The sequence below is a fragment of the Lepidochelys kempii genome, chromosome 2, assembly GCF_965140285.1.
Source record: "Lepidochelys kempii isolate rLepKem1 chromosome 2, rLepKem1.hap1, whole genome shotgun sequence".
NCBI classification, from domain to species: Eukaryota; Metazoa; Chordata; order Testudines; family Cheloniidae; genus Lepidochelys; species Lepidochelys kempii.
In genome coordinates, this window is record NC_136381.1 from 258,961,775 (window position 1) to 258,984,715 (window position 22,941).

Below are 22,941 nucleotides of genomic sequence, written 5' to 3' on the forward strand. Positions count from 1 at the left end.
TATTACTGGCAGTTTCGCTCTATTGAGGTGATTAAAGCAGCGAGGGTTATGAAAGCGGCCAATGAGAAGAGGGGAGAGCTTATGGCTGCCTGTCTTATTACTACAAAGAAGAGGAGCCACACGACCTTTTATCCTTTTAAATCCTGGCCCAACTTGATGATCACTTTAGATAAGCTATTACCAGCAGGACTGTGGGGTGGGAGGAGGTATTGTTTCATGATCTCTGTGTGTATATAATGTCTGCTACAGTTTCCACGGTATGCATCCGATGAAGTGAGCTGTAGCTCACGAAAGCTCATGCTCAAATAAATTGGTTAGTCTCTAAGGTGCCACAAGTACTCCTTTTCTTTCAGCTGTTTTCTGTATCTCGTAATTACAGGCTAAAGTCTAATCAGGTAGCAGTTTTGCAAATAAAGCTGTTTCATCACCATTATAAAGTTGTTCTTTGTGGTAGTCTTCATTTTGTAAAATAGATTTTAACTCGGCGGGAAACAGGTTCGCAGCCGATTCATCGGCTTTCTCCAGAAATCGATACCTTCGCTATGCCATGATGCTTTTTAAAATGACTTATAAACCCCTTGCTGGCTTGCAATGATTCATCCCCCGTTAAATTTCCAAACTGTGTCACTTGGGCTTGAAGCATTGGTCCACTGAGCGGCACTCCTTTCAGCCTTTTCCGAGCAAACCCCGTGCACGTGGCTTTGTCTACTGTGGGTTTTCCTGAATAGCGCACATGTTTTCGCTTACGCCCCGTGGCAGAATCGATATTTCGTACAAAGCCGTTCAGTTTAGATTAGGTTTTTAGCCATCCTCGGACAGTAGATTCGGCAATCCCAATAGCTTTTGAAACTTTGGCCTGGGTTTCTCCGCTATTTACTCGATCTGTTGCAGCTAGCTTTTCTTCTACAGTGTAGGAATGCTGACGCTTGCCCTCTACCATTATTTTAGGCCTACGGTTAAAATTTTCTAATGTAGTGTATATATTACTCTGTAACTACTATATATTATCTCTCCCTCTAGCATGACAATGACTAAGCGTGCCTGATACGTCTTTACCAATATCGGTGAAGACGTACAACATGTTTCCCCTCCACACTTCCTGTCGATTTCTGTGTCAGTGAGCTGGTGAGCAAATCTGTAGCGCTACGTAGCAAGTTCCTGTACCGCACGTTAACGAGTCTCGCGTGTTAAATAGGTAGCACTGGGAGGCATGGCGCTACTGCGTGTTAAGTGGATTTGCACGTAAATGGGTCTGTACTGTATTGTACTTACACTTCAGTATATCATACAGAGAGCAGTATAAACAAGTCACTGTCTGTAGGAAATTTTAGTTTGCACTGACTTCGCTAGTGCTTTTTACGTAGCCTGTTGTAAAACTAGGCAAATCTCTAGTTGAGTTGTAGTAGCCCCTGGAAGATCTCTACATACCCCTAGTTGAGAACCACTGAGCCATGCCACAGACTTGCTGTGTAACCAGGGACAAGCCACCTGGGTGGGCTAATGAGCAATGCTCAGTGTTGGCTGAACTCTGCTCCCACGAAGCCAAGCGTTAGGCCAGCACTGAGCTACCTTGGGCTCTCCCCGTGCCTCCATTTCATCTGTCACTTGTGACACAGGGTCCAGGAACCCCAAGCAGGCATAGCTGTAACTAGAGAGCCTATGAAACAGGCGACCACTCCGCAGTCACGTGGCCGGGACAAGGCTTGCAGGGGATTTTGAGGCTGGATACTGGAAGATGACAGCCTACGAACATTTGCTGTGATTTACGGCATAATGTCTTGTGTTTAATTCTGCAGAGCATCCAGGGATAGAATTTGAATGCAAGACGCTGTACAAAACAATTAGACTTTAGAGATGGAAAAGATCTGAGGGCTTAAACTAGTCTAGTCTAGGCCCATTCCCTAGGAGATATTTACTAGTGCTTTGCTCAGCCTCGTTTGAAGTGTGCCAGGTGGAGAGGGGAAGCATTGCCCAGCGGTTTTTCAGTTCCCAGCTCTGTCACAGACTTCTTGCGTGTGACCTTGGGCAAGTCACTTATCCTCTGTGCCTCAGTTGCCCCTCTGCAAAATGAAGATAATAGCCCTGCCCTGCCTCCTCACCAGGAGGTTGTGAGGCTAAATCCATTAACGACTGAGCGGGGCTAAGATATTATGGCAACAGGGGCTGAATAAGTTCCTATGACAGAAGTATGGGTTTCCAGCACTTCTCTTGGGAGATTGACACAGCCCAAATAGACCTAACTGTCAGGCTATTTCAGCCTAAACAGTCCCATTTCTCCTCAGGATACCCCCATCTACCACCCTAAACAGTTCCTCTTCCTTCCTGGTGTAAGCTATGCCTACACAGCATGGTACTTGGTCCCACTCTTAGTGACAGCTAGGCCAGTTAGAAATTGATCAGCAAGCTGCAGGTTTGGCTAACAGAGGTGTGTCTTTCAGCTCAGGCAGCAGTGGATCGTGCACTATGATCCAGAGGTCCCAGGTGTGATCCTCACCACTGACCATCAATCTAGGGGCATCAGCGTTACCCTGGTGTTTACACACTTCAGCTATTTCTGGAGTCAAAGCCATTATTACCTCATAAATAATCAGGCTGCCCTTAAAGATGGCAAGGAAGTGCTGAGGCTCCCTGCCCATCGTCACTCGAATCTGCACCGGCTCATTCCCGTACTTTTTGTCCAGCTCCACGGCATTGAACGCACAGGCAGTGACTTCATCCACGGAGGCATGGCGGCCCTAGGATCGAACGAGAGATACCTAGTATCGCAGTTCAGGAGAGGCATTTCAGGAGATGCTAAACGCATGGAATGTTTCATGGTTACAAACTGCCCCAGGCAGTCAAACAATGAGGCAGAACCCCAATTAATAACAAGAATTTTAGTTATAAGCTGGGGACGCATCAATTAGAAGTAACAGAGGAGGAGAAGGACCTCAGAGTATTGGTTGATCACAGGATGGCTATGAGCCCCCAATGTGATATGGCTGTGAAAAAAGCTAATGGGGTCTTGGGATGCTTCAGGCGAGGTATTTCTAGTAGAGATAAGGAGGTGTTAGTACTGTTATACAAGGCACTGGTGAGACCTCACCTGGAATACTCTGTGCAGTTCTGGTCTCCCAGGTTTAAGAAGGATGAATTCAAACTCAAACAGGTACAGAGAAGGGCTACTAGGATGATCCGAGGAATGGAAAACCTGTCTTATGAAAGGAGACTCAAGGAGCTTGACTTGTTTAGCCTAACCAAAAGAAGGTTGAGGGGAGATATGATTGCTCTCTATAAATATGTCAGAGGGATAAATACTGGAGAGGGAAAGGAATTATTTAAGCTCAGTACCAATGTGGACACAAGAACAAATGGATATAAACTGGCCAACGGAAAGTTTAGACTTGAAATTAGATGAAGGTTTCTAACCATCAGAGGAGTGAAGTTCTGGAATAGTCTTCCAAGGGAAGCAGTGGGGGCAAAAGACCTATCTGGCTTCAAGATTAAACTCAATAAGTTTATGGAGGAGATGGTATGATGGAATAACATGATTTTGGCAATTAATTGATCTTTAACTATTCTTGGTAAATAGGCCCAATGGCCTGTGATGGGATGTTAGATGGGGTGGGATCTGAGTTACTACAGAGAACTCTTTCCTGGGTATCTGGCTGGTGAATCTTGCCCACATGCTCAGGGTTTCAGCTGATCGCCTATTTGTGGTCGGGAAGGAATTTTCCTCCAGGGCAGATTGGAAGAGGCCCTGGGTTTTTTTTTTTTTGCCTTCCTCTGTAGCATGGGGCACTGGTCACTTGCTGGAGGATTCTTTACACCTTGAAGTCTTTAAACCATGCTTTGAGGACTTCAATAGCTCAGACATAGGTGAGAGGTTTATTGCAGGAGTGGGTGGGTGAGATTCGGCGGCCTGCATTGTTCAGGAGGTCAGACTAGATGATCACAATGGTCCCTTCTGACCTTAATATCTATGAGTCTATGTATCATGAGATTTTAAAAATAATCTATGAGGGATTCTTTTATTTGGTTTTTGGTCATAGAGCCTTTAGAGTTCATGTTTTCATTCTTTTCTCCAGAACCATGAGCGATAGAAAATATTTTTTTTAAAAAGGGATAGCGGAGATTCACGTTCCCATGACTCATGCACTGGGGCTGCGAAGAACAACATGAAATATTGCAAGATTCGCTATCAAATCATGAGAATCAGCAACACTGCCACTGTGGGTTGTGGGCTGTGGAGAAAAACCACAGGCCCGAGTCTCCGCTTCCTTGCATCTTGTATCATCATGTACCTCTCTGCAAAGTGAGGGTGCCTGCAGCCACCTCTGGGGTGGAGCGCGGCAGCTGGCCATACGCTCTGCATTCATTTGGCGCACAAAGGGTTATATAAGGTGCCAGGTCCCCCAGGTTTATGAAAAGCGTGTGTGTGTTGGGGAATGGTAATTTTTTTTTGGTCAATCCTTGCTGTTGCTTAGACAAAATGCAGGTCATGCAAGTGAAACCCTCTGCCCCACCTGCCAGAGGAAAACATCTGTAGTCCCCTCAGGCCCAGGACTGAACAGAACATTCTCTGATGGGCAGCATGGTGGGGAATGGGCCTGCTATGCCTCCAAAGCGTAGCATGCCCACCCCTTTCCAAGCTCTACCATGCTCTTCAGCAGCCTCTGATTGTCTCAGGGAAGCAGTGCATTCATGGCTTCCTTTCAGATAGCCTCGGCTGGTCTTGCATTCTGAGGAACTGCAGTAGAAGCCAGTGCTGCCACTTGCAGCCTGATTTGATCATACCCTTCAGTGAAACGCACTAGACCTCCATGTGGAAGGACGCAGAAGGTCACACGGCTGGCTCAACTGGGGTTCGAAAGTGCAAGACAGAGCCAAAGATACTGGGCTTTCCAAAGAGCGAGTGAGCATTTGGGGTTGGGTTATTTTTGCATTTTCTTCGGTTCTGAGCTTCAATCAAATTATATCCAGCCCTTTCCTGCTTGCCTTTTACTTACTTGCCACATATAGATCATGTAATGAGGTCTGCCCGATTTCAGGTATGTATAGAGGATCAGGTAACAATCTCCTCCGTAGAACTGCCCATAAGTCTTGGGATCCACTGGTTGCATGTGCAGATCCTCAATCCGCCACACCTGCATAGAAACTTCCTGGTCAGAAAGGTGGGATTTTGGGTGTGCAAATGTGAGCATGTGTAAATATACACGAGCCACCTCTTCAGGGGCCCACTGAAGTTCAGGCCTGTAGGCTCAATATCAAATGCCCACTTCTCCGCTGTGTTACTCCAGTTTTGCTGCATGGGTCCACTGATTTCCACAGCCTATTCTATCAGCGCGTTCTCGGCTGCTAACAACGCGCAGTGCCTTACCTGAGATAGACGAACAAACCTGCTGACTCTTTTGCCTCACTGATCAAAGACCATAGGATAAGATGTCCCTCCTCTCCCAAAAGAATATTTGGGGGAGAGGGGATTTATAATAGCTCTTCTGAATAGTCACAGCATTCTGGGAGTTCATTCTGGCTGCAGCCACACTGACTTAGTGCAGAACCTCATGAGATCTGCACAGCAGCTGCACATAAAAATGGAAGCAGTTTGGAAATATGTCAAGGGCTGCAACCTAAGTAAAAGAAAAATGATTTGGAAAGTGATTGCTCACCTCAACTTTCCCAGAGGCATCATCTGCCATTCTCTGTTCTGCAGCTAGCTCTGGTCTGGCATGTAACTGAGAGACATCAAATTTCACTTGCTCCACCTTGGCTGTACACATAAGCAGAATACACATTAATCAAACCATATAAACATACAGTTTAAGTACTGTACAGTGCCTCATATCTACACACAATTAGCAAATACATGAGAAAAATCCTGGCTTGTAATGATCTGAAAACCATCATATCATGAGTAAGTAGACACAACAAATCCTGCATCTTGGCAGGGGTTAGACTAGATGACCCTTGTGGTCCCTTCTAAACCTATGGTTCTATGATTCAAAGTAAACGTCTGTTGTTGATGGAGCTGGGGGTTCTATTTGTTGACCTCCTCAGAGGCCAATAATAATAGAATTACAGACCAGTATTACTCAATCACATTGTATATTCAAAAAGTACACCCTAATTGGCTCTAATGAGTTCCATTCAAAGTATTATTCACCTCCCAAACAAACAATTCATGATTATTTCCTCCTTTTAAATGTTCTTTTCAAAAGGAAAAATGGTTAAATTTCTGAAGGTAATGAGAGAGAGAGAGAGAGAGAGAGAGAGAGATGGACTATGAAGATGACATTCAATATCTATGTAACTATTCACATATTCACTTCATGTTTCTGTCCACATCTAGGTCTGTTGTTCCAAAAGGGAAAACGTTGAGCTGAGGGACAACTCACTGTAATTAATATTCATGTCAACAAAAGCCAGTGAGCCAAATTCTGCTTTTGCTTATACTAGTGTAAATCCAGAATGAGCCCATTGACTTCAGCGGAATCAGATTTATGCCAGTATAAATGAAAGCAGATTTTCATCCAAAGTTTGCTTATTAGATTCATAGATACTGATTTCTGAAGATAAAAGGTTTTTTTTTTGTAAATTTTTATGATTCGTTTCCTAACTGATTTCTTGATTGCCACAATTTACATTTGACGTAGCTGACGGTTTTGCTATTTTATTATGTAAGCCCTGGTCTACACTAGGACTTTAGGTCGAATTTAGCAGCGTTAAATCGATTTAAACCTGCACCCGTCCACACAATGAAGCCCTTTATTTCGACTTAAAGGGCTCTTAAAATAGATTTCCTTACTCCACCCCTGACAAGTGGATTAGCGCTTAAATCGATGTTGCCGGCTCGAATTTGGGGTACTGTGGACACAATTCGATGGTATTGGCCTCCGGGAGCTATCCCAGAGTGCTCCATTCTGACCGCTCTGGACAGCACTCTCAACTCAGATGCACTGGCCAGGTAGACAGGAAAAGAACCGCGAACTTTTGAATCTCATTTCCTGTTTGGCCAGTGTGGCAAGCTGCAGGTGACCATGCAGAGCTCATCAGCACAGGTGACCATGATGGAGTCCCAGAATCGCAAAAGAGCTCCAGCATGGACCGAACGGGAGGTACGGGATCTGATCGCTGTTTGGGGAGAGGAATACGTGCTATCAGAACTCCGTTCCAGTTTTCGAAATGCCAAAACCTTTGTCAAAATCTCCCAGGGCATGAAGGACAGAGGCCATAACAGGGACCCGAAGCAGTGCCGCGTGAAACTGAAGGAGCTGAGGCAAGCCTACCAGAAAACCAGAGAGGCGAACAGCCGCTCTGGGTCAGAGCCCCAAACATGCTGCTTCTATGATGAGCTGCATGCCATTTTAGGGGGTTCAGCTACCACTACCCCAGCCGTGTTGTTTGACTCCTTCAATGGAGATGGAGGCAATACGGAAGTAGGTTTTGGGGACAAAGAAGATGATGATGATGAGGAGGTTGTAGATAGCTCACAGCAAGCAAGCGGAGAAACCGGTTTTCCCGACAGCCAGGAACTGTTTCTCACCCTAGACCTGGAGCCAGTACCCCCCGAACCCACCCAAGGCTGCCTCCTGGACCCAGCAGGCGGAGAAGGGACCTCTGGTGAGTGTACCTTTTAAAATGCTATACATGGTTTAAAAGCAAGCATGTGAAAGGATTACTTTGCCCTGGCATTTGCGGTTCTCCTAGATGTAGTCCTAAAGCCTTTGCAAAAGGTTTCTGGGGAGGGCAGCCTTATTTCGTCCTTCATGGTAGGACACTTTACCACTCCAGGCCAGTAACACGTACTCGGGAATCACTGTAGAACAAAGCATTGCAGTGTATGTTTGCTGGCATTCAACCAAAATCCGTTCTTTATCTCTCTGTGTTATCCTCAGGAGAGTGAGATATAATTCATGGTCACCTGGTTGAAATAGAGTGCTTTTCTTCAGGGGACACTCAGAGGAGCCCATTCCTGCTGGGCTGTTTGCCTGTGGCTAAACAGAAATGTTCCCCGCTGTTAGCCACAGGGAGGGGGGAAGGTTGAGGGGGTAGTCACGCGGTGGGAGGAGGCAAAATGCAACCTTGTAACGAAAGCACATGTGCTATGTATGTAATGTTAACAGCAAGGTTTACCCTGAAAGAGTGTAGCGACTGTTTTATAAAATGTGTCTTTTTAAATACCGCTGTCCCTTTTTTTTTCTCCACCAGCTGCATGTGTTTCAATGATCACAGGATCTTCTCCTTCCCAGAGGCTAGTGAAGCTTAGAAAGAAAAAAAAACGCACTCGCGATGAAATGTTCTCCGAGCTCATGCTGTCCTCCCACACTGACAGAGCACAGACGAATGCGTGGAGGCAAATAATGTCAGAGTGCAGGAAAGCACAAAATGACCGGGAGGAGAGGTGGAGGGCTGAAGAGAGTAAGTGGCGGGCTGAAGAGAGTAAGTGGCGGGCTGAAGACAGGGCTGAAGCTCAAATGTGGCGGCAGCGTGATGAGAGGAGGCAGGATTCAATGCTGAGGCTGCTGCAGGACCAAACCAGTATGCTCCAGTGTATGGTTGAGCTGCAGCAAAGGCAGCTGGAGCACAGACTGCCACTGCTGCCCCTCTGTAACCAACCGCCCTCCTCCCCAAATTCCATAGCCTCCACACCCAGACGCCCAAGAACGCGGTGGGGGGGCCTCCGGCCAACCAGCCACTCCACTACAGAGGATTGCCCAAAAAAAAGAAGGCTGTCATTCAATAAATTTTAAAGTTGTAAACTTTTAAAGTGCTGTGCTTAAAGTGCTGTGTGGCATTTTCCTTCCCTCCTCCACCACCCCTCCTGGGCTACCTTGGTAGTCATCCCCCTATTTGTGTGATGAATGAATAAAGAATGCATGACTGTGAAGCAGCAATGACTTTATTGCCTCTGCAAGCAATGATTAAAGGGAGGAGGGGAGGGTGGTTAGCTTACAGGGAAGTAGAGTGAACCAAGGGGCGGGGGGTTTCATCAAGGAGAAACAAACAGAACTTTCACACCGTAGCCTGGCCAGTCATGAAACTGGTTTTCAAAGCTTCTCTGATGCGTACCGCGCCCTCCTGTGCTCTTCTAACCGCCCTGGTGTCTGGCTGCGCGTAACCAGCAGCTAGGCGATTTGCCTCAACCTCCCACCCCGCCATAAACGTCTCCCCCTTACTCTCACAGATATTGTGGAGCACACAGCAAGCAGTAATAACAGTGGGAATATTGGTTTTGCTGAGGTCTAAGCGAGTCAGTAAACTGCGCCAGCGCGCCTTTAAACATCCAAATGCACATTCTACCACCATTCTGCACTTGCTCAGCCTGTAGTTGAACAGCTCCTGACTACTGTCCAGGCTGCCTGTGTACGGCTTCATGAGCCATGGCATTAAGGGGTAGGCTGGGTCCCCAAGGATACATATAGGCATTTCAACATCCCCAACAGTTATTTTCTGGTCTGGGAATAAAGTCCCTTCCTGCAGCTTTTGAAACAGACCAGAGTTCCTGAAGATGCGAGCATCATGCACCTTTCCCGGCCATCCCACGTTGATGTTGGTGAAACGTCCCTTGTGATCCACCAGAGCTTGCAGCATGATCGAAAAGTACCCCTTGCGGTTTATGTACTCGGCGGCTTGGTGCTGCGGTGCCAAGATAGGGATATGGGTTCCGTCTATAGCCCCACCACAGTTAGGGAATCCCATTGCAGCAAAGCCATCCACTATGACCTGCACATTTCCCAGGGTCACTACCCTTGATATCAGCAGATCTTTGATTGTGTGAGCTACTTGCATCACAGCAGCCCCCACAGTAGATTTGCCCACTCCAAATTGATTCCCAACTGACCGGTAGCTGTCTGGCGTTGCAAGCTTCCACAGGGCTATCGCCACTCGCTTCTCAACTGTGAGGGCTGCTCTCATCTTGGTATTCATGCGCTTCAGGGCAGGGGAAAGCAAGTCACAAAGTTCCACGAAAGTGCCCCTACGCATGCGAAAGTTTCGCAGCCACTGGGAATCGTCCCAGACCTGCAACACTATGCGGTCCCACCAGTCTGTGCTTGTTTCCTGAGCCCAGGATCGGCGTTCCACAGCATGAACCTGCCCCATTAGCACCATGATGCATGCATTGTCAGGGCCCATGCTTTCAGAGAAATCTGTGTCCATGTCCTGATCACTCACAGGACCGCGCTGACGTCGCCTCCTCGCCCGGTATCGCGTTGCCATGTTCTGGTGCTGCATATACTGCTGGATAATGCGTGTGGTGGTTAATGTGCTCCTAATTGCCAAAATGAGCTCAGCGGCCTCCATGCTTGCCTTGGTATGGCGTCCGCACAGAAAAAAGGCGCGGAACGATTGTCTGCCGTTGCTCTGACGGAGGGAGGGGCGACTGACGACACGGCTTACAGGGTTGGCTTCAGGGAGCTAAAATCAACAAAGGGTGTGCCTGTACATCAAGGAGTATTTCAGGCAGGACTGCACGGAGGGTTCCAATAAGAAATGGTGCACCTAAGTTATCGTTCTTATTGGAACAAGGAGGTTAGCCTGGCCTCTGATTGATACATGGCTAGATTTACCTCGCTGCACCTTCTCTGTGAGTGACTGCAGTGTGATCTAGACAGGGGAGGAGGCAAATGAGTACAAAACAAATCTGGTCTATTTCTTGTTCTGACCCACTCCATCTATCTTTTACATCTTTGGCTGGCAGCAGACGGTGCAGAAGGACTGCATGCCATCCACATCTCATGGCTGCTCGGCAGAAGATGGTACAGTACGACTGCTAGCCATCTTCATCTCTTGCCTGCCTGGCATAAGATGGTACAATACGACTGCTAGCAATCCTCATCTCTTGCCTGCCTGGCAGAAGATGGTACAGTACGACTGCTAGCAGTCCGTATCGCCTGCCCGCTCACCATAAGACGGTTCAATAGGACTGCAGGACTAAAGAGAATGACCTGGTCAAGTCACTCCAAATTTAGTCCCTGCGCCAATGTCTGCCCAGGCGCTCCCAGCCGACGTGGCCAGGAGAACCTCGGACACGACGAGGACGACTACCAATCGTATTGCACCGTCTGCTGCCAGAAGGCAATGGGTTGCTGCTACTGTGCAGCAAAGCCGTACCGCGTCTGCCAGCACCCAGGAGACATAGGGTGACGGTTACCTGAGCTGGCTCCATGCTTGCCGTGGTATGGCGTCTGCACAGGTAACTCATGAAAAAAGGCGCGAAATGATTGTCTGCCCTTGCTTTCACGGAGGGAGGGAGGGAATGGGGGCCTGACGACACGTACCCAGAACCACCCGCGACAATGTTTTAGCCCCATCAGAGTGCTCCATTGTGAGTGCTCTGGACAGCACTCTCAGATGCCCGACTGTTTGCCATTGCTCTGACTCTGGGAGGAGCGCTTACAGGGTTGGCTTCAGGGAGCTAAAATCAACAAAGGGGGTGGCTTTACATCAAGGAGTATTTCAGGCAGGACTTCACGGAGGGTTCCAATAAGAAATGGTGCACCTAAGTTATTGTCCTTATTGGAACAAGAAGGTTAGCCTGGCCTCTGATTGATACATGGCTAGATTTACCTCGCTGCACCTTCTCTGTAAGTGACTGCAGTGTGATCTAGAAGAATGAGTCCCCTAGACAGGGGAGGGGGGGAAGCAAATGAGTACAAAACAAATCTGGTCTATTTCTTGTTTTGATCCACTCCATCTATCTTTTACATCTTTGGCTGGCAGCAGACGGTGCAGAAGGACTGCATGCCATCCACATCTCATGGCTGCTCGGCAGAAGATGGTACAGTACGACTGCTAGCAGTCCGTATCGCCTGCCCGCTCACCATAAGACGGTTCAATAGGACTGACTGCAGGACTAAAGAGAATGACCTGCTCAAGTCACTCCAAATTTAGTCCCTGCGCCCATGTCTGCCCAGGCGCTCCTGATCGACCTCACAGAGGCGACCAGGAGCACCTCAGACATGACGATGACGGCTACCAGTTGTACTGTACCGTCTGCTGCCACAAGGCAAGGGGTTGCTGCTACTGTGTAGCAATGCCGTACCGCGTCTGCCAGCACCCAGGAGACATAGGGTGACGGTTACCTGAGCGGGCTCCATGCTTGCCGTGGTATGGCGTCTGCACAGGTAACTCAGGAAAAAAGGCGCGAAATGATTGTCTGCCCTTGCTTTCACGGGGGGAGGGAGGGAGGGAACGGGGGCCTGACGATATGTACCCAGAACCACCCGCGACAATGTTTTAGCCCCATCAGGCATTGGGATCTCAACCCAGAATTCCAATGGGCAGCGGAGACTGCGGGAACTGTGGGATAGCTACCCACAGTGCAATGCTCCGGAAGTCGACGCTTGCCTCGGTACTGTGGAAGCGCTCCGCCGAGTTAATGCACTTAATGCACTTAGAGCATTTTCTGTGGGGACACACACACTCGAATATATAAAACCGATTTCTAAAAAACCGACTTCTATAAATTCGACCTAATTTCGTAGTGTAGACATACCCTAAGCATGCAGTATCAGCAATTTTTGTTATTGCTAAATTGCTGAATCCTTTGTATTTTACCAAAGATGGAAGATATGTGGTTATGGAAGAACGGGCAATAAGGCTTTAAAGCTACTGAAGGTTTGAAACAATCAGTGTAAAAGATATTCCTCGGGCCTCATTTTTCATAAGGAAAGCAGACAGAACTCAAAATCAATGACAATAAAGTAAGCTAAAGATCAGCCACTGCTGGCTTGGAGGATTCACAGATCCAAGGCCACAGAGAACCATTGTGATCATCTGGTCTGGCCTCCTCTATAACGCAGGCCAGAGAACCTCCCCAAAATAATTTCCAGAGCATCTCTTTCAAAAACATCCAATCTTGATTTTAACATGATCAGTGATGGAGAAGCCACCATGACCTTACATAAATTATTCCAATGGTTAATTACCCTCACTGTTAAAAACTTATGCCTTATTTCCAGTCTGAATTTCTCTAGCTACAATTTCCAGCCATTGGACCATGTTAGATCTTTCTCTGCTAGATTGATGAGCTCATTATCAAATATTGTTCTCCAGGGAGGTACTTATAGACTGTAATAAAGTCATCCCTTAACCGTCTCTTTGTTAAGCTACATAGATTGAGCTCTGGGAGTCTATAGCTACAAGGCATGTTGTCTAATCCTTTAATTATTCTTATGGCTCTTCTCTGAACTCTCGCCAGTTTATCAGCATCATTCTTGATGATCTCACCAATCTTGTTAGTTGTGTAGACTTTGCCAAGACCTTGAGTTTCCTCCTTTTCTGTCCACCTTTTGAAGAGCTGTTTAAACATTGCTGACTCTGCGCCGTCATTCACCACCTCCACATTGGTGGTAGCAGAATAACTCTTGGCTTGGATAAAACCCTATGGGGGGGGATTCCAAAAGGACTTCACTTAGCTCATACCAATCTCTGTACAGAAGTACAACTGGACTGAATGTTGCCTGGACCTACACCAACCCTGATGATCCAAATACCCCCAAAACCCTTAAGAAGTTTGGAATGTGAATCCCTGAGCTAGACCTAAATTTTGTAACTGGCCTTTATAATACAAGGCTGCGCCAAAAACCCATACCTAGACACCCACAAACTCTTGAGATGTACAATATCCAGGGCTGACCAGGGCATCATGGGCCCATGTCCGGTTAGGAATGCCCCCCTTTTTCCCCTGCTTCATAGACATATAGAGCTCCTGATGAGCCACCAGGAGTTGAGAGGAAGAATGATCCAGCGGTTTGGGTGTCAGCCTAGTGCTTGGTAGCCCCAGGTTCAATTCTTTGCCCTACTACGGATTTCCGGTGTGACCCTGGGTGAGTCACTTAGCCTCTCTGCTGCAGTTCCTCATGTACTAATTTGTGTGAAAACTACAAACTGTCTTGTCTTCAGTAGGATTTCACTTCAAGTTCATGAACTCATGAATACACCTTCTTCCCCAGCGAAGACAAAGCCCTAAATCCCTTAGCTACTTTGAAAATGTCAACTACAAATTCCCATTTAAGGCCTATTCCAAAGCCCACTGAAGTCAATGGAAAAAACTCTTTGCGACTGCAGTGGGCTTTGGATTGGGCTCTTAGGTACCTAAATAAGTGGCCTCATCCCCACAGCTCCCATTTATTTCATCCAGTTAATATGCGAGAAAACAGGCCAGCTCCCATCAATCAATGCTCCATTGTAATTATCAGCAACTGGGCTAGTTCTTAGCTACTTCCCCTGGCAGATTGTTTTAAATACAGGGCTCACCACAGCTCGGCTGAATGCGGCTTTCTTTTCCTCCTTGCTGGAGTCTTTTCCTCTCCAAACATAGATCTTAAAACCACCTTGGTCTAAAATGTGACAGTCCTGAAGTGAAGCACAGGAAATAGATAGATCAAAAATCCTGCTGGGGCCAGGTTTCTCCCCTTATCCAAAGGGTCCCCAGCACTCACGTCTAGACTAGGAAATGTTTTGCCCCTTTTCCTCAAGTGGGTCGGGTGCACAGTTGCTAGCGGTGGTTGAGAGCTAGTATAGGCAGCTGCACTATTCCCAGAAAATGGGTACAATGTTTTCTGCCCTAGACCCAGCTTGAATTGATCCCGAGAGTATCTGACACTTGTTCCAAACCCAGCAATGAGTCCTTTGCACACATCAGCAACCAATGGGTCCGTTCCCAAAAGCATGGGGTGAGAGAGACTAGAACTACAGGCCCTGAAAGTTCAACCCTCAGCCCACTGTGCTAGACTAATGAGTGGTATTGATTTGTAGAGTGCCTGCTGGGAGCTAGAGGAGTACGAAGCAATGACTGACTTAGACCTTTCTTGCACCAGTGTAGGTCTGGAGTGACTTCCCTGAAGCCAGAGGAGTACACTGGTGTAAAATCAGTGTAACATCAGAACCAAGCTGTGCCAGATCAGAACTGGGCCATGTAACTCTACCTCAAATCCCTGACAGTCTAACTGCATCCTGGTACCATACCAGGTAACAATGACGGAGAACTGAGCTTCTTGTTTTTAAAGGAAAAGCGAAACAACCCAGAAGCAAGCAGAACCTTTCAGTCAGTGCTTAATTTGTGCCAGGGCTGAGCCCTGGCACCTCTAGGCTTGGCATTTCATAGCCCTGGCGCCTGGCACTTCTGGGCTTGCTGCATCAGTTATGAAAGTAAAAAAATTGCTTGAGCCCCAGCACCTCTTTCATTACAAATTAAGCACTGCTTATTTCTATTCAGAGGTGACATGTACACTGATCTACCCTCGATAACACCTTACGCTTCTACGGCTAGAAACAGAGGGAGGGAGGGAGGCGAGAACCCTGGTTAGTCAGAGGGGTTGGTGGCAGCTGACAGACATATTGGTTTCCCTCATGGTAACCCCCACATCTTGTGGGCTGGTTTCTGCGTGAAGAAATTAGTGGCGACAAATTCACTATCATATTTTAGTCAGATCCTCCCTCACGTCTACGAACACAAGCTATTAATCATCTCTCTTCTGACAATGCCTTGAGACACTTGACTGTTCCTTTAGTGACTGCCGAGGTAACAGGTCCTTGGGCTGCGAGGGCGGGCAGGTCATCAACTGCCATACTCCGCCTTCATTATTATTTGTACGATCATTTAACTTACAGGCCTCAGGCAAGGACCCAGGTACCACTGTGCAGGTGCTGTGCATGCAGAGGACAAGAAGTGACAGTTCTTATCACAAAGAGCCGACAACCTTAGCATCTCCCCCCATTTCCCTGCACCTTACCTCATGCTGGAGGAGATCTTGTGTGAGGGGCCGGGTGGCTATTTCCTGCACCACCAAGTCGTCGTTGTTTTCGTAGACACTAGAGGAAGCAATGGGCAGAGAAAGATTCACAGAGGGCTGGGGGAGAAGGGACTATCCTCCTGGGGGACACACACTCATTCCCAGGGCTTGGGTTTGGAGACCTAATCCAGACTTACTGGTAGAGCCGGACGTTTGCTTTCTGCAGCTCATCGGCTTTCTCATCGGGGGTGGTGGCCCGGAGCGCCCCACGTCTCTCCCCGAGCACTGTTTTCATGATCTGCATGAGGTCTGGGGAGTCCTTCTCATTGTCAATGATGCCAATCTGGGCCCGGCCGCCTCTCTCGCCATCCCTGATGCTACGAGCCAGAGCCAGTCCCTGCAAGAGATGGGTCCTGATTTAGCCAATGAAAAGACTCGCCTTTCACCTCTGCAGGTGCCGGGTCAGGACAGACTTTCAATGCTCACACAGGACATTTCAGTCCAATTTATTATCTTGGTCAATGCAGTCTGCCTGGGCAGCCCTAGCCCATAAAGGAGAATGGGGGCACGAGGCACCCAAACTACAACTCCCATGATGCACCACGACAGCATTTCCAAATGGAAATGTTTCGGTTTTTAACCAAATCTTTACATTCTCTGTGGAAAGACTTTTTTTGTGTGAAAAAAGCTGTTGAGTTGAAAACCCAATTTTCCATTGCAAAACAGCTTAAACCTAATGTTTTCAAGCAGCCTTGGAATTCTAGCATCAAAGGAAATCTGGACATCATCTCTCACTGCAAACCCTCCTCCTGCTGCCACCTTTCCCATGCCTGCAGATCTGCCCTGCAGCCCTTCTTCCCCTTTGCTCCTGGGGGAACCTGCCTCCTCTCCACCTCTGCTGAAAGCATCAGCGGCTCGCCTTACCCTGACCATGCTGCTATCTTCTCCATGGTGTCCCCAAGGCCCAGTTCTCTGGGTACCACAACATGCAGAAAGATGCTGCCTGCCTTTTCATACATATAAAGGGGTGCCATGAGTTCACCCACAACCTCAGGCACCTCCCCTATGCACCCTAAACCTGGTTCATAATTGCCCTTCTAGTTTTTGATGGCCTTCCATGGCATTGTCCCTGACAACCACAGAGAGGCAATGTGGGGTCCAGTGGGACACGACACACTGGACAGGAATTCAGGGAAGACGAAGTTCTACTCCTAACATTGCCACAGCCCTGCAGGGTGATCATGGCCATGTCACATCACCGCTCTGTGCCTCAGTTTCCCCATCTGTAAAATGGGGATAATGATACTTTTGTAAAATATTTTGAGATCTATGGAGGAAAGCTGATACGTAAGAGCTTGGTATTCTTATTTCTGCTTCTGCTTTTCCTCTGCTACTGGTCACTTTGTACTAGTCCACAGTACCTTTTTTTTAATACAAATTTCCCCACCCCTGAGATCTCTAGTGTAGACAAAGCTTCTGTCTTTTTAAGTACTATGTCACATAGCCTCTCTATACATCATTTAGGTTTAAGTGATTTGCCCAAGGCCACACACAGAATCTGGAGCAGAACCAGGAACTGAACCCACATCCCCTGAACCCGTCCTATGTCATAACTGCAACACTGTTCTTCCACTCCTGTAGCAGTTGTTAATGGGAAAATAGCCCTCTGCTAGGGTTTTATACTCATCAGTGTATCACTCATTTTGTGCTGGGGAGGCTGCTATTTTGCAATCATCATCTGTCATATTTCTCTTCGTTTTTCAGGCTTTCAAAATGCCCCAAATAAATCCAATGGCATTTTCCACACTGACCCTGGATTTCTCTGCAATGTTGCTTTCGGGACCATTCCACTGGATCAGCACTTTCCCAAGGTCCATCAGGAACACATCCCCCTTATTGAAGCTGTCCCACGAAAGCTCCACCTGTCATGAGATAGCGAAACAGTGCATGTTACCAGGGAACAACGATCGTCAAAGAAAACTGGCTCTTGGGGAAGGAACAACACTCTGATATTAACAACATGCTTGTTTTCCTCTGCAAATTCATTAACTATCCATAACATGATCAGGGATTTATCATTTATTATCCTGTTTGAACGGATAGGAACACCAGACATTTTTTAAAATTCAAGGAAGAATGTGTTGTGCAGGCCCATGTGCGGATCTCCTTGTTCTTCTTTTAAAAGTCTAGTTTTGTGGTAACAACAATAACCTCTGTGCAGGACACTGCATGGGAATAAATGATTAGCTGGGCCTAATGGCCAACAGCTTAGAATCATAGAAGATTAGTGTTGGAAGAGACCTCAGGAGGTCATCTAGTGCAACCCCCTGCTCAAAGCAGGACCAACACCAACTAAATCATCCCCAGCCAGGGATTTATCAAGCCGGGCCTTAAAAACCGCTAAGGATGGAGATTCCACCACCTCTCTAGGTAACCCATTCCAGTGCTTCCCCACCCTCCAAGTGAAATAGCGTTTCCTAATATCCAACCTAGACCTCCCGCACTGCAACTTGAGACCACTGCTTGTTCTGTCATCTGCCACCACTGAGAACAGCTGAGCTCCATCCTCTTTGGAACCCCCCTTCAGGTAGTTGAAGGCTGCTATCAAATCCCCCCTCACTCTTCTTTTCTGCAGACTAAATAAGCCCAGTTCCCTCAGCCTCTCCTCATAAGTCATGTGCCCCAGCCCCCTAATCATTTTCGTTGCCCTCTGCGGGACTCTCTCCAACTTGTCCACATCATTTCTGTAGTGGAGGGCCCAAAAATGGACGCAATACTCCAGATGTGGCCTCACCAGTGCCGAATAGAGGGGAATAATCACTTCCCTCGGTCTGCTGGCAACGCTCCTACTAATACAGCCCAATATGCCGTTAGCCTTCTTGGCAATAAGAGCACACTGCTGACTCATATCCAGCTTCTCTCTCTCTCTCTGCAGGATAGCAAAATCCACTGTAAGTTATTGAATGTTGTTTATTCTGTAAGGCAGGGATTTGCAAATGGTGATGATCAGTTGAGTAGAGTTGATCGGAAAATGGATTCGCCCCGCCCCCATGGAAAAGTTTCAGGACTAATAGAAAGAGCACGGTCCCTGACCCAAGGAGCTTACAGTGGGGATGAGCAATAACGCTGCTGCTTGAAAGAGACCCTTTATATTCAGTGCTGCAGTCCCAGCTGCCTCTGCATAACAGAGCATGGGCTTCTATAGCACGGGCTTCCACAGAACTCCTCCCCCAGGCTCCCTGTCTGGGAAGCTCACCCATTTAAGAGTGCAGTGCCCAACAGCACATATACAAGCCAAGGTCTCGATCCTGCATAAAGCAGGGTCAGAAGCTCTGCGTGTACTGTGTGAGTTGGTGCCAATGAGACTCCTAGCACAGCACAAGGGTAAGCATGTGTGCAAGCCTCTGAAGGATCAGGGCCGAATATTAGCGCTGAGTGGGGGAGGGAAGGGACAGCCAGGGTTACAGCAATGCAGCAGTGTGGTGACTCAGCTTAGACATGTGCATGTCTTGGCAAGCCAATGCGGTCTTAAAAATACAATAATATTACAGTATTGAATAATATGTTAATCATACATAATGAAACATGATAGCATCGTATGTAATCATTATTATTACAACCACCTGCAGTAGGCCCTAAGGAAATGCATAGAAAAACCGGAACCATTTTTCTCCAGCTTCAGATGACAAGGCAGCTACAAAATCAAGTTAATCGTTGGCTTGGTTTTAATTGTGTAAGAAATCCGTGACTTCGGCTGGAAGGATTGCAAGTCTGATTCTGCTTCCACTTATACCAGTGTCACTCCATTGTCTTCAACATCAAGTTACACTGGTGTAAAGATGATGAGAATGAGGCTCTGCATTTGCAGCCATTGCTCAGAGGGCTTGATTTGGATCTCACACTGGTGTAAGACGTAAATCCACTGAAATCTATGGCCCAGATAGTCAGCTGGTTCAAACTGATGCAGCGCCATTGGCTTCATTGGAATCAGAGTGATTTACACCAGTTGAGGATTTGGTCCTATTGAGTGACATGGGTATAAAACCGAAGCGAGGTCAGAATCGGACCACTGGAAAGCCATATGGTATGCCAGACCATTACCCAACAGCATTGCTCCTATGAAATTCACCACGAGTGACTAATACGAATCAAGCGCTTCTGCCCTTACCTCTGTGGCTGACACATGCTTCTTCCCCTTGACATGAAGGAGGCGTCTGATGTTGTACATATTGATCTCCACATGCTTGAATCCTGAAGCTACGCCTCCCTTCTTGTAGCTGTTGGGTAACAGGGAATCGAGGGTTAAAATTAGAGCAGGTAAGAAAATGAGGGTTTTTTTCCAGGAAAATGTCAAGTTTTTGGCAAAAAACCCCCAAAATCCAAAATATCCAGAAGTTTGTATTTGAAAATGCTGCCACAGTGCCTCAGGGGAGTTGTAGTTTGTGATCCTCATGCTCCCATTCTCCTCGACAGGCCAGGTTCTCTGGTCAGATTACATCTCCCATGATGCACCATGATCTTCCCTCTTGTATCCTAGGGCTCACGTGGCTGCAGGGCTGTCCCTAGCTATTCTGGGGCCCTACGCAGCTCCCCTGCGGGGGGGTGGTGGGGCAGGCCTCTGCGGGGGGGGGCAGGGCTGGCTTGGGGGGCAGGGAGAACCACCCCCCAGCACTCACTGGCGGTGTGGCTGGGTCTGTGTCTGCACTTCCCGCCACCGGTGAGTGCAGGCCCGGCCCTGCTGCAGAGCTCAGGGGAGTGGGAGAGGGGCTGGGGCAGAGCAGGGGCAGGAAGAGCCAGGGCAGGGGCTGGGGCAGCACGCAGCTACGCAGGGCACCAGGAAATGTGGTGCCCCAAATTTCCAGGTGCCCTGCACAGCTGCGTACTTTGCATATGGGTAAGGACGGTCCTGCGTGGCTGTGGTGCATCATGGGAGGTGGCATCCATATGGCGAACCTGGCCCATAGAGGAGAATAGGCTCATGACCACTTGAAGTGTCTCTCCCATGAGGCACTGCAGGGGCATTTCGGAATTGAAATATTTCAGTTCCCAGGCGCTTTTTGCAAATAGAAAACATTGTATTGAAAAAAATCTAATTTTCCATCAAAAAATAGTTTTGATGGAAAAATTTTGACCATCCCTAATTAAAACAGCATTCTGCAGGGACTCAGGATGCCACCCTCCTCTCTGACGTAAGCTATTTGTGCTTGTGCTGTGGGACATGTGAATCACAATGTTTGACTGCAGGTCCTAGTGTGACCCTAGAACCACTGAATGCCCAGGGCATATAGGGTACAAGGATCCACTGGGTTCACTAGAAGAATGTCATGTAAGGTTTCCAATTAAATCCTGTGTCACACTGGTCATCATAACCATTGTGAGGTGTACGTATGGATGTTGGGTAAGGTGTTACATATATAAACTGACAATTACATACTTAAAGTCTGTGACAAAGGGACTGGTCATCAGGAAGGTGAAAAGCAGTTGTGTTTTTTCAGGCAAGAAATGTTTCTCGGTCTGTTTACATGTAAATTAAATGTTGTACAGTTCACATCCATTTACAGTCTGAGCAAAATTCTAACCAATAGATTACGGAGGTTGCAGGAAAGAACAAGCCCAGCCAGGGTTTATCCTGTTTTGAAGACAGACAATGAACTTTTGAAACTCGATCTGGGGATGCAGGTGGAAGCCCTCCCCCCGAGTTATTCCTTTCAATGTGTGATGACAAGCCATCAGCAAACTTGATCTTATGAGAGCTGGCTGGGAAAAGGAATTTGGGGAAGCCACCCTGTAGGAGACAGGGAATGTCTTGTGAGTTAAGTTTAGGCTCTGGAAAGCGTGTTATGATTTTTTTCTAAGCAACCATTTGTTTCCAATATTCTTACTTTCTACCACTTGAATCTCTGTTCTTTGAAAAGTTTATCAATATATGGAGAGCTGGGTGTAAAGTAAATGGTGATGCTGAGTTGAACCTTGCAAGCTTGGTGTACTACTTCTCTGGGAGTAGTAAATCTGAGACTTCTATGCGTGCTCCATGGAACAGGGGCTGAGCACTTCAGTGGGATGCTCGGACGACTTGGAGGTTGGTGTGTGCCTACCGCTAACCTGTACTGCGAGAGAGGGGCCTGGAGGGAAGTGCTTGTGTTGACAGAAACTGGTGGATTTAGGTTGCTGATACACAGCAACTGCCGGATGCTGGGACTGGACGACAGACGATGGATCACTTGATAATTGCCCTGTTCTGTTCATTCTCGTTGAAGCACCTGGCATTGGCCATTGTCGGAAGACAGGATACTGGGCTAGGTGGACCATTGGTCTGACCCAGTATGGCCGTTCCTATTTTGTTGTTGACTGCTTCTTGCTTCTTCTTCTTCTTCTTCTTCTTCTTCGTGTATGCGCAACGCGCCTCAGTTGGCACGCGACCAGGATTCATCACTGAATTTGGTCCACTAGTTGAACCATTAGCTTCCCCGGCTCAGGCCAGATACTGACCGGGAGTGTGACTTGAACGCTGATCCATGCTCCTGGGCAGGTGGTAGCGAGGTGCCTCATGACACTGGGGTACCCTTGCCCCACACCTTTGTCACGAGGCATGATGTCATTAGTTCCTTCCAACACAAAGTGAGCTGTAGCTCATGAAAGCTCATGCTCAAATAAATTGGTTAGTCTCTAAGGTGCCACAAGTCCTCCTTTTCTTTCTGCAAATACAGACTAACACGGCTGTTACTCTGAAACTTTATGATGAAGACCCAGACGCATCCCAAGATGACAAAGCAATCAGAAACAATTCCTGAGCTGTTTTCCTGGCTTGTGGGGTGCACCAGCATGGAATGGGATGGGTGGCACCCTATCATGATCACCATGCATTTTGCACAACCTAACACCTCACATACATGTATCAGGCCTTGCACTAAGTCTCAGCAATGTACATGCCTGTGTTGGAAAGAAAAGATGTAGCTTTGGGGTTTTATAATAGTTCTAGCCCCGTTGGGAACACACCAGTAACATAATATTTCAACTTGGTCCACAAATTTAATAATAATTAATAACATTTAATAATAGTTATTAACATAGTTAATAACATGCTATCAGCAATGTGAGCGGGAATTCAGATTTCATAGCATTTTAGCCCAGCTTTGCACAGGTATGGCTAACTACACAAGGTATGCGGCAGTCCCGGAGAGAAAGGTTGGTCCACTGGTCTAAATACATTAGAGATTGTAAAGCT

General features: G+C 47.4%; 1 protein-coding gene across 3 annotated transcripts in view; it reads right to left on the bottom strand.

Annotated features, from left to right (window-relative positions):
* Window positions 1-22,941, bottom strand: part of VILL (villin like) — a 65,964-nt gene that overhangs the window by 18,548 nt on the left and 24,475 nt on the right. For all 3 annotated transcript variants that reach the window (XM_073334729.2, XM_073334727.2, XM_073334726.2), the window contains 9 exons: window positions 19,885-19,993; window positions 17,528-17,638; window positions 15,914-16,113; window positions 15,717-15,795; window positions 14,239-14,337; window positions 13,210-13,363; window positions 5,649-5,749; window positions 4,989-5,126; window positions 2,577-2,735 (listed from right to left, as the gene is read on the bottom strand). In XM_073334729.2, coding sequence (XP_073190830.1) covers window positions 2,577-2,735; window positions 4,989-5,126; window positions 5,649-5,749; window positions 13,210-13,363; window positions 14,239-14,337; window positions 15,717-15,795; window positions 15,914-16,113; window positions 17,528-17,638; window positions 19,885-19,993 — 1,150 coding nt within the window. The remainder of the gene's footprint in view (window positions 1-2,576; window positions 2,736-4,988; window positions 5,127-5,648; window positions 5,750-13,209; window positions 13,364-14,238; window positions 14,338-15,716; window positions 15,796-15,913; window positions 16,114-17,527; window positions 17,639-19,884; window positions 19,994-22,941) is intronic.